Here is a 14,844-nt window from a genome sequence, read left to right on the forward strand (position 1 = left end):
GCAGAGCAGAGTGAGGCTGCACCCTCAGAGCAAAGACAGCGACATTAACCAATGACCCAGAACAGGCTCTGGCACATGCAGTACACACTGCAAAAGGCTCCTGGATGCTTTTTCCTGCCACTGGCATACGTAATATTGCATTTTCCTGCCAAGACATGGAATGAACTGAAGTGGATGGGTGCTAAAGCTGTACAGCACTGTGCCAAAGTCTGAGCCAATCCGTTTACTTTTTGCTAAGAAAATGGGAAACAGGTTCAGAAATCTATTGAAACGTGTAAACATATATGGAACTACAGTATATAAGGCAAAAAACCCACAGAGTTTATACAATAGGAATATTTCTGCAGGACGTTCAAGCTTTTGGGTGATGGCTGCCTTTTGTGGATTTCTCTGTCAATATGACCCCACGCGGCTCTGAGGAGACCAGTCTATGGCTGACAGTGTTTTTCTATCCAGGTGAGCTTTTACTGCACTGGGCGAGTGTTTGGGATCATTGTCATGCTGAAAAATAGAGCTGCAGCCAAACAGATGCTTTCCAGGTGTTACTGCATCCAAATCTGACAGTTCCATTAATTTTGGCAGCCCTCAATAGCTCTACCATTACAGATCGCTACAGACACAAATTTGGATTCACGACTTCAGAAGACCCGTCGCCAACGATCTTTAGTCCAGTTTCTGCGCCATCTTCAGATCGTCTTCTTGACACCCACAGAGAGACTTCAGCAAACAGTAGATGGGTCAGATGCATGTTTGTCTGTTTCTAAAGGACAGGACTTTCTGTTCGTCTGCTGCAGACACGTTTTTAGTCCTGCACTTCATTTATTTTTAAGGACACACTGCACACCATGCTGAGATATGCCAAGTTTCCACACAAACCTCTTTGGGAATCCCCTTGTTGGTGGAAAAATGCCTGTCAAAATGTCTCATCTTTAGCATTATTTCTAGACCCGTGTAGACTTGTGTATTATATGCAGACAAAACACTGGCCTGTGAATCATTTGAACCATTTAACAAAACAAAAAGAAAACACCCGTGTTAACTGGCTTAAAACACAAAACCAGAAATTTGCTGGGAAAGGTCAGGTGCAAAGACCGGACAGAAAAAGCAGCTAATGTTCCAGGTGAGGACAGTAATCAATACAGTCTCCAATCAATCTCCAAAAGCTGTTAACAAAGAACTAAATATGTCCTTGAATTAGCTCCTAAACTCCATCCTGTGTAAGAGTCATCTTTCATTGAGCTGGAAACAAGACAGAGCAGCAGATGAGCAGGCTAAGGAGCGCTACAACAGGAAAGCTTTTAAAGACATTAAACGGCAGCCGAGGCTCGGGCCAATCCACTCAGACAGCACCTCGCTGCCCTCTCGCTTTCCGACTCTGCAGGGGAACAGACCTGCTGCAGCTAATGTTGTTCAGCTCTACTCACGACAGCCAGGCCATCCAAGAAAAGCTAATACAGGAACTGTGTCACAAGTCCAATCTTTGTCCTAGTTACTGATTCACATCTGGAGCTGTGATTTGCTTTGCCAAGGAGGTGTGAGCACATTATTCATCCACCTGACAGGAACCTATTTTGTTAATACTCCACCAACAATCACGTTTTGTAGAATTTAAACACGTGACACAGAAAAGGGAGCACGCAACAGCCCGCCTCGTTAAACAATCTTTAACCTGCAAGCTCCCCAGTACAATATCTGCGGTATTCCCATTTGTGTCCAGGTGAGAAAAGAGCAGGTAATCGTGCAGTGAATTTACAATGAGCGACCGCCATGTGTCGTTTCTCCTGCACGCTCTACTCAGGAGCAGCTGACGCAAGCAGCCTCCTGCTGTGAGACGCGTGTGAGGGAGGACATTCAGACAATGACTCGACCTCCTTCTCAACAATTTCCAGAAATTTTGGAAAAAAGAAAACAAAAAGACAAAACTGAATATGCAAATGTTTTCAGTGAATGTTAGCAGCATCTATAGTATGTGTTTGAATTCATATCCTTAAATAAAATAAAGATAATAATTAAGGAAATTTGGGGATTCCAGTCATGCAGTTTTGCAGTATCGTCAAATTTAACCGAACAAAAAGGACAAAAGTCTGAAAGTTAAATGCTTTGTCCACAAACCTGCCATTAAACCCGCTCTTAAAGTTTTACGATGCCGATTCCACCCTGTATAAACGAAACAGTCTGACAGCTCAGCTGCTACTGCCACAACACAGCAAAGTGTGCAGACCAAACCCGTTACTGAAAGCTGGGCAATGGCAGCGAGGCCCAGCAGGGCTATCAGAGGCACGGACGGGAGGGACCGCACCTCACACCAGCGAGCTTCAGGTCAGCCACTCGCACGCGCTGCAAATATTAGAGGAAAACCCACAAACTTTCCCACACAGAACAGAAATAACTGCAAAATCTAACGGCTAAAAATAAGATCCCCAAATGCTGCTACCAAATAAAGACGAGTTTCCACACATGTAGCAGCGGTGCACAGTTCCACACACAGCGGAGATCACCTCACATCCAGCAAAAGGAACCGATACTAGAAAAACATATTTACAAAGGAGGGTATGTGTTGGTAGAATTTTCCACAGGATACAGCTCGTCTCACGAACGCTAAAGTACCTGCTGCGGATCGACCGATGTGTACAGGAGAGACTAAGTGAAAAGTTGGGAAAACAGATGAATTCAATAATATGATTAATTTGATGTCACACATTATTTTTCCCTCCTGTTATCCTTCAAAATGCAGGAAAATCTTTGCAAGCTTCTTTACAGTATCCTGCTGATTGCACAACATCATTATCTCACTGTAACTGAGTTTTTCAATGAATCCCTCCCCACATGCACCGAGCAGCTGCTGAATGGTTGTGTATTTGACTCTCCGGGGATGTGGCCAACTTTAAGTGAAGTCATGTGAAGTCAGAACTCACAGCGTGGTTTCCACACTACTTTTAAGCTCGATTCTTGTGGTTTTAACCGTTTTTCCTTATCTAACAATCAGGAAAATGAAAGAACTGGATGTGCAAGGATTTTGTGCCGAACCCAAAACAACAACGCTTACGTTGTCCCTTAAGGAGACCAGGATACTATCCACATGAACAACTATACAAAAAAAAAGCAATTCTGTGACTTGATGAGTCCGCGGACCGGAAAACCGCTCCAGCTGAGTATATAAACAAAGTTACGGTCACCTAAACTGTAAACAATGCCATTCACAGACATGTGGACACACGACAGATGGTGCATGTGCAGTTACAACCAACACACACAAATATCATGTCCAGTTTTGTACTTTTAACCAAATGATTTCATGTTAAACCGTCAGTGACGTCTGTTTATGACGCTCAGCACTTCTTCGTTATGCTGCTGCTCCTTTTTCCCCGTGTTAATTATTCAGCCCACTTCTTTCTCCTCCTGCTATCCTCAGACATGCTATGAGACGTCTGGTCACATGTCTGAGCAAGAAGGCTGATGCTAGACTACAAGCTGCCAATACTCTGACCCCGTAGCTCCCCCGGCGTGGTGCAGAAATCTTCTGAATGGTTACTTAATCGAAGGTGGATTGGTGGGGAAGTACTCTGTACTTTGCTCATTTAATGAAGATTAGAAGAAGATGAGCGTTGGCGACTTTTCAGCCTGACACAAACACCGGTTTCATTCCTGAAATAACAGAGAGGTCGAAATGAAGATAAAGCTGTGAACAAAACGTATAACACAAGGACAGAGCTGAGAGTGCAGGTGATGCTGAGGTGAGGGAGGGCCCAGGAGAGACAGAACAAGACGGAGAACACACAGAGGTCTCTCATCCCGGACGTGTGCTGCCCGACTGGGAGAGAGAAGACAGATAGCTTTAGCAGATAACAGAAGGCCAGCAAAGAGGGGAAATGAGGAAAAGGGCTCTCAGGCAGCTATGATGCACCGCCGGGGGAGAGAGGCTGATGAATAATGGATGTTTCTCTAAATAGAAGGAGCGCAGAGCCGCACTCCAGGCTAGCACAGTGGACTGTGAGCTCAGAACTATAATTTAACCTGTAATATGGACTGTGCAGTAGCAGCGTGCAGCTTAGAAATGAGCAGTTTTGACTGCAGGGATAAAAGGAAAAGCATCGCTCTGAATATAAGTTCTAATCTCAGTTTCTCGCTCGTTTCTTTACACCGGCGCACCATCCATGACCAGGAAACGCACACACTGGCCCATTGAGATGATGCTGCCAGTCCTGTGAGACCGACTGCATAACACTCTTACTCCAGGATCGTTTTACAGCAACACAGAAACTAGTCCTGCCCGACATCCTCTTGATATCTCAGCTAACAGCTGATGCAGAATCTCATGTTCGGTGCCAATTTTTGCTCGTCCTGCCAGCGGAGACACATGAGACACTTCAGTCCTCCGCTGGGTATTTGGAAAGCAGATGTGTCTTGCGTCAACTTTTCATTGTTTTCACTCAAACAAAAAGACGACCGTGGGAGGACTCGCTGCTTTCAAATCGACGGGTTTAACTCGAACGGCAGAAACCTTCGGTGTCTCACTGTCGCTGAAACCGCAGAAATTTCCCTCTTTGACTGATGATTGATTTGGTCTCATTAGAATATAATTTGCATCTCCTGCTCACACACTCAGTTAACTCAGATAAAAATAAATGCATCTTGACTGACAAACATCAGCTGCAGAAAAGCACCAGATTAAATAAAGACAATGATATTTGAGCCATTATTCACTGATGAATACATCTGCATGCGAGTTACTGTCCCGAGGGAGACAAAACGACGTCTCCACAGCGAACCAGCAACACCAGTAACATAAACATCTCTTTCTAAAATAACATAGCGAGTTTGTGCAAACATCTGAGGACTGTGCATACGAACGTTACCTCATCGCGGACAGTGACTAAACAGTCGTAGTCTGAACTGTCCTTGAACCTCGACTGCAAACCCTTTCTACCATGCACCACGGAGCGCACTGCTCCACCCTGACCGTACATCCCAGAAGACAAACAGACGACGCCTCCTTGCGATCCTTTCGCCCCGGGCTGGCATGCATGCTGACGTCGTGGTTTTCTCCTTACCCTTGCGTTTGTAGAACCACAGCATACAGCTTCGGAACACAGACATAGGAGAGGGCATGGAGGAGGTGAGAAGGGCGGGGGGCCCATGGACTGTGGCTGGTGACCCTCAAGGAAGGAGGTGAAAGGGGATGCTGGTAGTGAAGTGTGCAGGGATTTGGTGGTGGCGAAACAGACACAAATGGACAAATGGAAGGGCGGAAATGAACCAAAGTTAGAGGAGGTTAGTTAAAGACCTGGCGGAGCGACAGGGTAAAAAAGGTGTCTGCGGTGTACTGAACAGGATGGGTCCCTGTCAAAAGGAGGAAGGGGCTGACAGGACGCGAGGGAGGGGGGCGATGCTGTAGGTGGGAGCCAATCCCGTCCCTACGGAGCGACCGGCTGTTAGAAAGCGAGCGACGGCAGCAGCGGTGCGGCGAAAGGCGAACAGCAGGAGCAGCAGCAAGAAGAGACCTGAGCTCAGCAGTATCCCCTTATTATTCCCAGTGGCTCAACTGCAGAGACACATAAGCAGCAATCTTCCTCTTCAGCTGCAGTGGAGACGGCTGAAGGGAAAAAGAAGTCTTAATTGCTTCTTCTGCTCCAAAGGAATCTGTTTAGCTCGCAGTGGAACAAATCTTGTTTACCGAAATATGTCAGTCCAACTTCAGAGCTCGAAGAGGAAGAGAGAAACAGCTCAGACGCTTGCAGCATGCTTTGAGATTGTGTAGATGCCAGTGTGTGCGTGTCTGCTGGCAGTAGAGCAAACCAATCCAAGACGTTAAAAGGCAGGAAGGGGAGAGAGAGAGGGAGTGAGAGAGCAAATGGACAGCATGGCTGAATGCAAAGCATTCACAGAGGACTACATAGAGGAGAAGAGGGGGGCTGTAAGAGAGCAGAATTAGCCGGGGGGACGCCTCACCTTGGAAATGGAAAGTCTTCTGGTCCACAGTGATGGTGAATGTGCTGTCGTCCTCGTCATCGATGCCGATCACAGCTCCCTGGGCAAACAGAAAGAGAGGAGGGGAAAAGCAGGCAGTCAGACAGGGACACGTCATACTCCACTTTCCATTTCGATCTTCGTGCCCTCAACATGTCCCCAACTGGCTCTCATTTATTAATCAACCCTAGTCATTCTCAGCAGCTCACCCTCTTCTCTTCAAAAGCTCAATTTCCTGTTGCCTCGTCATCTTTTTCCTCAAAAACTAAAATAAATCACCGTCTCTCTCTCTCTCTCTCGCAGACACACAAAAATGAGTGCAGTCTTTTGGAACATGGTAGAGAAGAAGGGAGGGGAGGAGGTGGGATTTGGGAGAGTGAAGGAGGAGAAAGGCAGGGAAGGGTGGAGAGAGAGAAAAAGTACACCAGGGAGCAGCAGCCAAAAAGGAAAAAAGGAACTGCAGAGGAACGGCCTGCTGGCTGGCTGGGGCATTAGCTCCTAGCAACAGAAACAGGGCGTGTGACTCAGAGGTTACTTACACAGCAAATCTCTGTAAGGGATAAAACAGCTGTAAAATCTGTTTGTTGACCCCTGGAAAACTCTGTTTTTTACATTTTTATTTTATGCAACCTTTATAAAGTCTGTGCCGTTGCTTTGAACTGACTTTCAGGGACACGTCTCTGTTCTGAGGGCTTCTGGATTGTACAGTATCCAAAGGAGCTTGCGAAGAAAAGCGTCTGGACTTCTTTACGTTGCTTGAAGACGTTTCACCTCATCTGAGAAGCTTCTTCAGTTCTAAGGTCAAATGGTGGAGAGTCCCAGATATAAACCTAGTGGGAGTTTCCCCCCACAGAGGGACAAAAGGACCCCCTGATGATCCTCTAATCGCCTGAGCCAAGGTGTGTAACTGGGTGTGGGTCCCAATCAGCCAGAGTTTCAGGTGAGCTCATTGTGAAACCTGGCCCCACCTTATCATGCGAATTCCTGAGGTCAGATGACTCTCCACCATTTGACCTTAGAACTGAAGAAGCTTCTCGGATGAGGTGAAACGTCTTCAAGCAACTTAAAGAAGTCCAGACGCTTTTCTTTGCAAGCTCCTTCGACTACAATGACCTGGATGACTGAGAACCTTCACAGACATTGTACAGCATCTTGTGATGTGTTGTAAACCTGTAATATTACAGGTAAATTAATATTAATTTGTCTTATATTAAAAACTAAATAGTTAAAAAACAAGAGATTCATATTTGTATGCATGTGTCTGGAAACGCATAATGAAACGGATACAGACACCCAGCCCTTATCAAATGTGACAGATGATACCTGCAACCCTAAGTGCAGCAAAACTGCATTGCATGCACCAGCCACTTTATTAGGTACACCTGTAATTGCCAAGAGCAGCTCAAAGCATTTGACCGTTTAGATATGATGAAGACAGCCTGCTGACGTTCAAACCGAGCATCAAAATGAAAGAGGATTTAAACGACTTTGAATGTGTCATGATTGTTGTTGCCAGATGGGCTGTCTGAGTATTTTCAGAAGCTGCTTATCTGCTGGGACTTTCTCACACATCCAGAGTTTACAGAGAATGGTCTGAAAAATAGAAAATGGGTAAAAAGTATTCAGGAGAGTGTCTGTGATCGTCAAACCGTGAAAGAGATGGGCTGCAGCAGCAGAGACCACACCAGGCGCTGCTCCACACCTCTTTATTTTTGATTTCTCAGTTAACACAAGCTCATTAAAATGGGCGAACATTCATGTAGATTTAGGGGTGATGAACTCCAGGCCTCACGGCCGGAGTCCTGCAGGTTTTAGATCTCACCCTGGGTCAGCACACCTGAATCACATGATGAGTTCATTACCAGGAAGACATGTTGAGGAGGTCATTTAGCCATTTGAATCAGCTGTGTTGGTTCCAGGACACGTCTAAAACCTGCAGGACACCGGCCCTCGAGGCCTGGAGTCGCCCACCCCTGATGTAGATGCTAAAAGTTGCAGCCTCAACACTGCATTTAATTCACCGTCAGACTTGAGTAGCTTCACTCAAAGTGTCCATGAGCCCACTCACAGTTTTCCCTCTGTAATATTACACTTCTACACATATTTATTATTAAACATTTAATATTGTAATAATGGACTACACAGCACTAGGAAAACAATTTCAGTGGACAAGATGTTTTTCTGAAAGTGGTCTAAATAATTTAGAGAAGTGCTCCCTTCATGGCATGTTCTTCATACCATCAACAATAGCAACTCAATGCAGAACAGCTACCAAAACCTGATTTTCATAGAGGTCGATTATCTCTTAATACAGCTCCATCCTCACTGTGGACGACCTTGGACACTGATGTTCCTCTAAAAACATGAAGGCAACAACTTCTCTGGCATAACTCAAATGTGCTGCTTGAAGTAGTCGGAAGTTTGCGAGCAAATCTTCATTTGGCCTGGAAACCAATCATTTGTTGGTCTATAAAAAAAGCTCTTCATGAACCAGGTGATCTCAACATTTATCACTGATTAAAGAAAATAAGAACAATGGCAGGTTTCTTGGCATTAATGTGGGCAGGCTAACAAACAGTCAGAGCTCTGCTGAGCTGACTATTCCTTCAACTTAAACGAGTAATTAATTAATGTATTTACAAATAATTTTAACCATTAAAGAAACATTTACATCCATAGCACAGACATACGCATTAAATACAGCGACTTTAGTAACTGCTGATATTAAAACCAACCTTTCCAAACCGACTTAAATAATTTCTTACGCATCGACATGTTCGTTAGAATCCCTGCAAGCCCATCGAGAGGTTTTATCACACGTTAATGCTACCACGTCAAAGACGATCGATTTACTGACAGGCTACGTCCCACACACTTTTAATGCAGCTGTATTTATACCACTAAGCCACTAAAAGAGAGCAGTAGAGTTATCAGACTATATTTGGCTGTAAAAATCATATAAACATGTTGCCTAGTGAGATACTCATGCTCAGGATGGCGTGACAGCCTCCAGTAACAGTGTATAAAATCATGGAGTCCTTTTTGATCAGATCCTTCAACGCGTATATTAAACAAACATGTAGCATTGCTTTCTTCAACAGTAAAATATGTCTAAAATAAAAAAAGCCATCTCAGAGTGATGCTGAAAAACTAGTCGATGCATTCATTTCTTCAACAGTAACTCCTACAATTCATTTTTATCAGGTTGTTCTAAAATATCCTACAAAAGCCTTCGGTGAGTCCGAAGCGCTGTAGCAAGAGTGCTGACAGGCACAAGAAAGACAGACCGTATTTCTCCCACACTCACTTTTCTTTATTGCTTCCCAGTTAAATTTAAGTTTCCTCCCATACAAAGATAAGACCCTATCATATCTTACAGTATCATATCAGCCTAACAGAGCACTTCACTCTCAGAATGAATGCTGACTTGTTGTTCTTAAGACTTGAACAGGATTTCCAGTAATGCATCGACAGATGTTCATATACCACTGCAGCATATCCTGAACATGCGTCTTCTATCATGTCTCCCATGTTGTCCTTTCTCTTTTCTTCTTCCTCTCACCCCCACCGGTCAGATGGATGCCCCTCCCTGAGCCTGGGTCTACCACAGGCTTCTTCCTCTCTTCCTTTGTTGTCTGACTGTTGGGCTTTTCTCCCAAATACTGCAAACTCTTTACCCCGCTGTATAAAGAGCCTTTAGGTAACCACTGTTGTGATATAAATAAACCTGTATTGAATTAAAATCTCCGAGCAGTATTACCTGCACCCTGCTGAATCAGCAAGGTGTAACTAATGAAGTGGCCTGTGAATTTTATAGACATGGAAAACTCCACCATCATATAGTTCCTGTTAAACCAAATATATAAACATACTGTGTGAAAGTGTAGTCAACATCAGTAAACACAAAACTGGACGCAACATCCAGCCTAGCCAGAGAGGCTGTCTGACAGCGTTTAGATTTAATAACATGTTGGTTGCGATATTACAACTACACAGCGTTGCTCAAGGGTTAATAACACGCAGCCACAACAATGACTTTGTTGACAAGAGTTTAATTAATTTAATGACGTACCCTGTCCACTGGGTTTGGACAGGGCGTTTTTCACAGGTAGTGAACGACTGACATGGTGCTTCTCTTTATAAAAATAGCACCGGCGATTGTCTGACAATGGAGGACGTTGTGGAGTGAGAGGGTATTGACCAAATAATCAATCAGGATAATGCGACCCAGTCATGAAGTGTGTCGACAGCATTAGCACAGTTCAGGATGGGGATGCACTCTCCTACATCCTGTCTGATTAAAATGTTTGAAACAAACGACATCATGTATGTTGACTGCTATTTCATTATCACAGAATAATGTTGACTTTCACTGCAAAACCACTGAATATTCAATTGAAGGAAAATGCCCTGCAACCAGTATAACGCTACATCGGAGGATATGACTTTGCCGCTATTTAAGACGGGTCAAAGCAGAGTGACTCGTTAAGAGTTTGTAGAAAACTATCAGATTAAACCCTGAACAATCTCATTTGCCATTACTGCATGATTACGTACGAGTACATGAAACTGGATTCTCTGTACAGATAGTTTCAGAAGATACTTCCTCTTTTCGGTCCTACCTGGCTAAAATAGTGAGTGCTTATTTTTAAAATAATCAACTTTCTCCTATTTTTTAAGTCAACCAGCCAACTGAAAACACAAGAGACTTAATATGTTGATGTGCAGCTTCCAGGAAGTCTAAAGGTTAGAAGTGTATAAAATGGCTACGTAGATACGGACAACAAGGCCAGACTAAGAAGCTCTGTTTTGGTCACATCAACAATCTCCTCCCTCGTCTCGAGTGTGCAAACTTTACTTCAACTCAACCTTTGATCGCAGTCATGTTAGAACATACAGTGAATTCACAAACCAAGGACAAACAGGTTTACTTTCAAACGCAGCAAACCAGCACGATGAGCAAAAAGCAACTAGACTTTCTTTTAACCTTTTTATTGGTCAACAGATATAGTTCTGCTTTTTATCCTTCATGTCTTTAGACATTCACAATTACAAAAACAAAGCTCATTCTTCCAAGGCTCCCTTGTTATGAAGAAGAAACAAACACACAAGTATGACAACTGCTGCTATCTAGTGGACAGCAGCCAAAACTGAAAGTGCTCAGAAAAGGAGAAATGCTTTACTGGAACGTAGCAGCAGATTTATGAGTATGTGAAACTCGTCAAACTAGGTCAACAAACAGAGACCCGTCAAACCAAATCATGTCAGATAACCAGAAACAAAGGTAAAGCAGGTAAGCAAGGACGCACAGGATACATTTAAGGAAAACTATCATGAAGGGTTCGAGGCTCTTACCCTGAGTCGTACGCAGCCTCTTCTGGATCCTCGCATCATCTTGTCTTTTGACTGTGAATCAATAAAACAGAGAGTCAGGGATCAAAACATTTAAAGTATGAGAACATGATGTGCATTTAAATGCAAGAACATTTTTACATGTTTATGTTCGGAAATTTCAATAATTCAAACAACTTTCAAAAGTCCAGAAGTTCCAAAAGTCTTATTATAAGAAAATAGAGAAGATTCCTCCTAAAATAATAAAAGTAAATGTGACTGATGTCGTGGCTTAATAATTCACGTTAACCATATTTTTAGAGTTACTTTAAAAAAGTTTCTTACTTTTTGTTGAAATGAATAACGCTCAGAATAAATTTGGACATAAGCAAAACAGGGATGCAAATACAGGCAGAAGTAGAGGTGTCTGTAGCTCAGGAGGGAGTGCAGGTCATTTACTAACTGATCTGACTGCTCCAGTCTGCGTGCCAAATACCCTCGGGCAAGACACCAACCCTGAGTTGCTCTCCGATATGTCCATCAGAGTATAAATGTGTGTGAATGTTAGACAGAAAGCACTGTAGTAGAAAAAGCATAGAAAAAAATCGTGTGCTTGTGAATGAGGCATGTTGCAAAAAGCGCTCAGGTAGAGTATAAAAGCGCTAAATCAAAGCCAGTACACACACTCACCCTGCGCATGAATGTCATATACATACATACACTCTCTCTGATCTTGGAATAAGTTGGGCTGAAGGTTCTACAGTGTGTGTCTGATAACTTCTCCTGAGTGATCACGATACACTAAACTGGAGATTTCTCTTTGCCAGGATAAAAAATATATTTTTTGACACTCACTGGATGAACCGACATTCAGAACAATGGCAAAGTCAGCTCTGGAAATCACTTGAGCCATTTGTAGACAACTGCAGATTCCAAGATCATCATTTTAAAAAACTATATAAATACAAATTATTCAGTTCTGTCAGCACTTCACTAACGTATGGAAGCAGACCCTGTCACCCTCAGATGAGTGACGCTTGCTCAGGATGTTCAAGAACCATGAAGATTCAAGCCATGAAGTGTAAAAGCGCTGACCAAGAAGTCGACACCTTCGAGCTCAAATTGTCAGTGGCCCACATGGACAAACCAAATGGTGTCTAGAGAAACGTTTTATGACCGAATGAAGAAAAAGAATTGAGGCGTTTGGATGCAATGGTCATTATTTTTGCCACTATTACAGATTTATTTTTGTAGACTAAAGGTCAAGCTTTCAAACCTAAGAACATTGTACCAACTGTCAAGCATGGTGGTGGTAGCCCCAATATGTATTCAAATTCTGCAAAGAGTTAAAAAATATCCAGCCACAATTATGCCAGAAGCTTATTGATGGTTACCAAAAGTGTCTGGTGAAGGTGCAACTCACCAAGAAACATCTAACCAAATAATAGTCGGGTTGTATGTATATATATATGTGTATTTTTGGCCCAGTGTGGATTAGAAAATCCTAGATAAATTCAAAGTTCTTGTATTTTAAAGTTCTTAAAGAAATAAGTTGTGTGTAAACTCCTGATCACAACTGTAGCGGATATATTGGACAGAGAATCAACAAACTGATCAAAGACCCACAAGACAACACACATGCCATCAATACAATGTTGGAGCGCCAATCAGGATTATTTGAGATCCTGTTGGCAGATTCTTCTCACACCACCTCCTATCATGGTGTCGACTATAATTCAGCTCACTAACTGCAGTCGCGGTTACCTGACAGCTCAGGTTACTGTGTTCATCCCTTCAGAATAACACTGTCAATCGCTCTCCATGTGAACAAGAGTACATTGATTTCTTTTTCACTCTGTCAGAGGAATGGACGGCACTCGCTCTTCCCTACAGCTTGTTTCACCGGTTATAACTTTTGCCTGGTTTACAGTCCGCATTATATACTGCTCAAACACCCGGTGAGGTTAATAACCAGCAGCCACTCTCTACCTTTGCGGTGTAGCTTTATGGCTTTAAGGAAACTAGTGAACGCTGTTCGCTTGGTTAACTATCAGAACAAAGGTCGCCTCTCACGCACCCACACACATTTCTCTCTTCATTTCCCCCGACAGTTTAAACGATCCATAACTATCTCTACGTGAATACTGTGGGGTTTTAGCGTGTAGCTGTGCTAGCTAGCCGCAATTGCGGAAGCATGGGCAAAAAATGCTATCACCCGATTGGTCAGTTAGCATTCGAAAGCCTCTGCTATTGGCCAACGTACGCATCCGTCACCAACAGAGACTCGCCTCGCTTTGCCAGCTGAGACTCCCAACTCCTGACAAACACAAGGCCCTTCTCCCACTTCTGCTGACGACCAGCCGCAACTTCCACAGTCTAACCTCCTGAGAAAGACATGCTGACAATCGCAGCCGAGATGAACGTACCGTGTAGTACGACAGCAGGCCGGCATTGTAGTCCAGAACAAACCAGCGATACTGCCAGCCTTTCATGACGTTGGTCCACTTGCTGAGCGGCCCCTCCATGATGGACGCCATCTTTACAACAGGCTCCGGGCGGGGAGGAGTCGGATATGGTGTGGGGTAGGCGTCATGGTATGAGGAAGATTATCGTTCTGATGATGATGATGACGCTCATCACATTCAGCATTCAGTGAAAATAAAGTAAGAGTAGTCACTTGACCCGGAGATCATGCTCTGACACAAAACGACTAAAGCTATAAATAAATAAATAATCATCCAAGTAAAAGTAGTTTCCAGTGATTTTGATAAAGATGTTGTTATTATCTTATTGAATCTTACCTTTTTTTTATATCCACAAACGTGTGAATTACCGGAGTTCATTTTAAGTGTCTGCTATGCTGTCCTAGTTTCATCTATAATTTCTTTTTTTTTACAGAAAAAGTCAAATACACTACAGATGCTATGTTTGCTTTGACAGTGCTGATGGAGAACAGTAGAGAGAGTTGCAGGACATGTATGATGGTTGTAATACAACAGGGATTGGATCTGAGTCCCTTCTTGGTTGCCATGGTGATGGACAGGCCAGACCAGGGGCGCATCCAGAATTTTATCATAGGGGTGGCCATATGGGGGCCACTTAAAATATTGGGGTGGCACACCAAAAACAGAACAGTGCATGGGTGCTGCAGAAGGGTGGGGGTGACAATGGGAATCGTGAGGGGCATACAAAAAGCCCCAGGGTCAGACAGGAGTCTCTGTGGACTATGGTGTGTGCACACGTTAGTAAGGGTAGGGAGTAGGTGGCAGAGAGCCTGGAGAGGTGGAGGCATGCTCTGGAGAGAAGAGAGAATAAAGTCAGTGTGAGTGAGATAGAAGACGTGTGTGAATGAGAGGGAGAAAGGCTGAACGATAAACATGGAAAGAGTAGAGGTAGTGAAGCTCGATGAGTTTATATACCTGGAGTCAGCCATGCAAACCAAAGGACGGTGTACAAGAGAGTTGATAGAGACAGGGCCTGCTGCTTGACAGTAAAGATTTTCAACTTGAATATTTTATTGATCTGTATCCAAGGTGTAATTTTAAG

General features: G+C 43.6%; 1 protein-coding gene across 2 annotated transcripts in view; it reads right to left on the bottom strand.

The window, feature by feature from the left end:
* osbpl9 (oxysterol binding protein-like 9) overlaps positions 1 to 13,912 on the bottom strand; it is a 34,042-nt gene extending 20,130 nt beyond the window's left edge. For both annotated transcript variants that reach the window (XM_005945938.3, XM_005945936.3), the window contains exons 1-3: positions 13,725 to 13,912; positions 11,323 to 11,373; positions 5,950 to 6,028 (exon numbers count right to left, since the gene is read on the bottom strand). In XM_005945938.3, the coding sequence (XP_005946000.1) occupies positions 5,950 to 6,028; positions 11,323 to 11,373; positions 13,725 to 13,835 (241 nt within the window). In that variant the 5' untranslated portion in view covers positions 13,836 to 13,912. The remainder of the gene's footprint in view (positions 1 to 5,949; positions 6,029 to 11,322; positions 11,374 to 13,724) is intronic.
* Positions 13,913 to 14,844: the final 932 nt, after the last annotated feature.

Source organism: Haplochromis burtoni, unplaced genomic scaffold (assembly GCF_018398535.1).
Source record: "Haplochromis burtoni strain Fernald_Lab_line unplaced genomic scaffold, NCSU_Asbu1 Contig_466, whole genome shotgun sequence".
Taxonomy (NCBI): Eukaryota; Metazoa; Chordata; class Actinopteri; order Cichliformes; family Cichlidae; genus Haplochromis; species Haplochromis burtoni.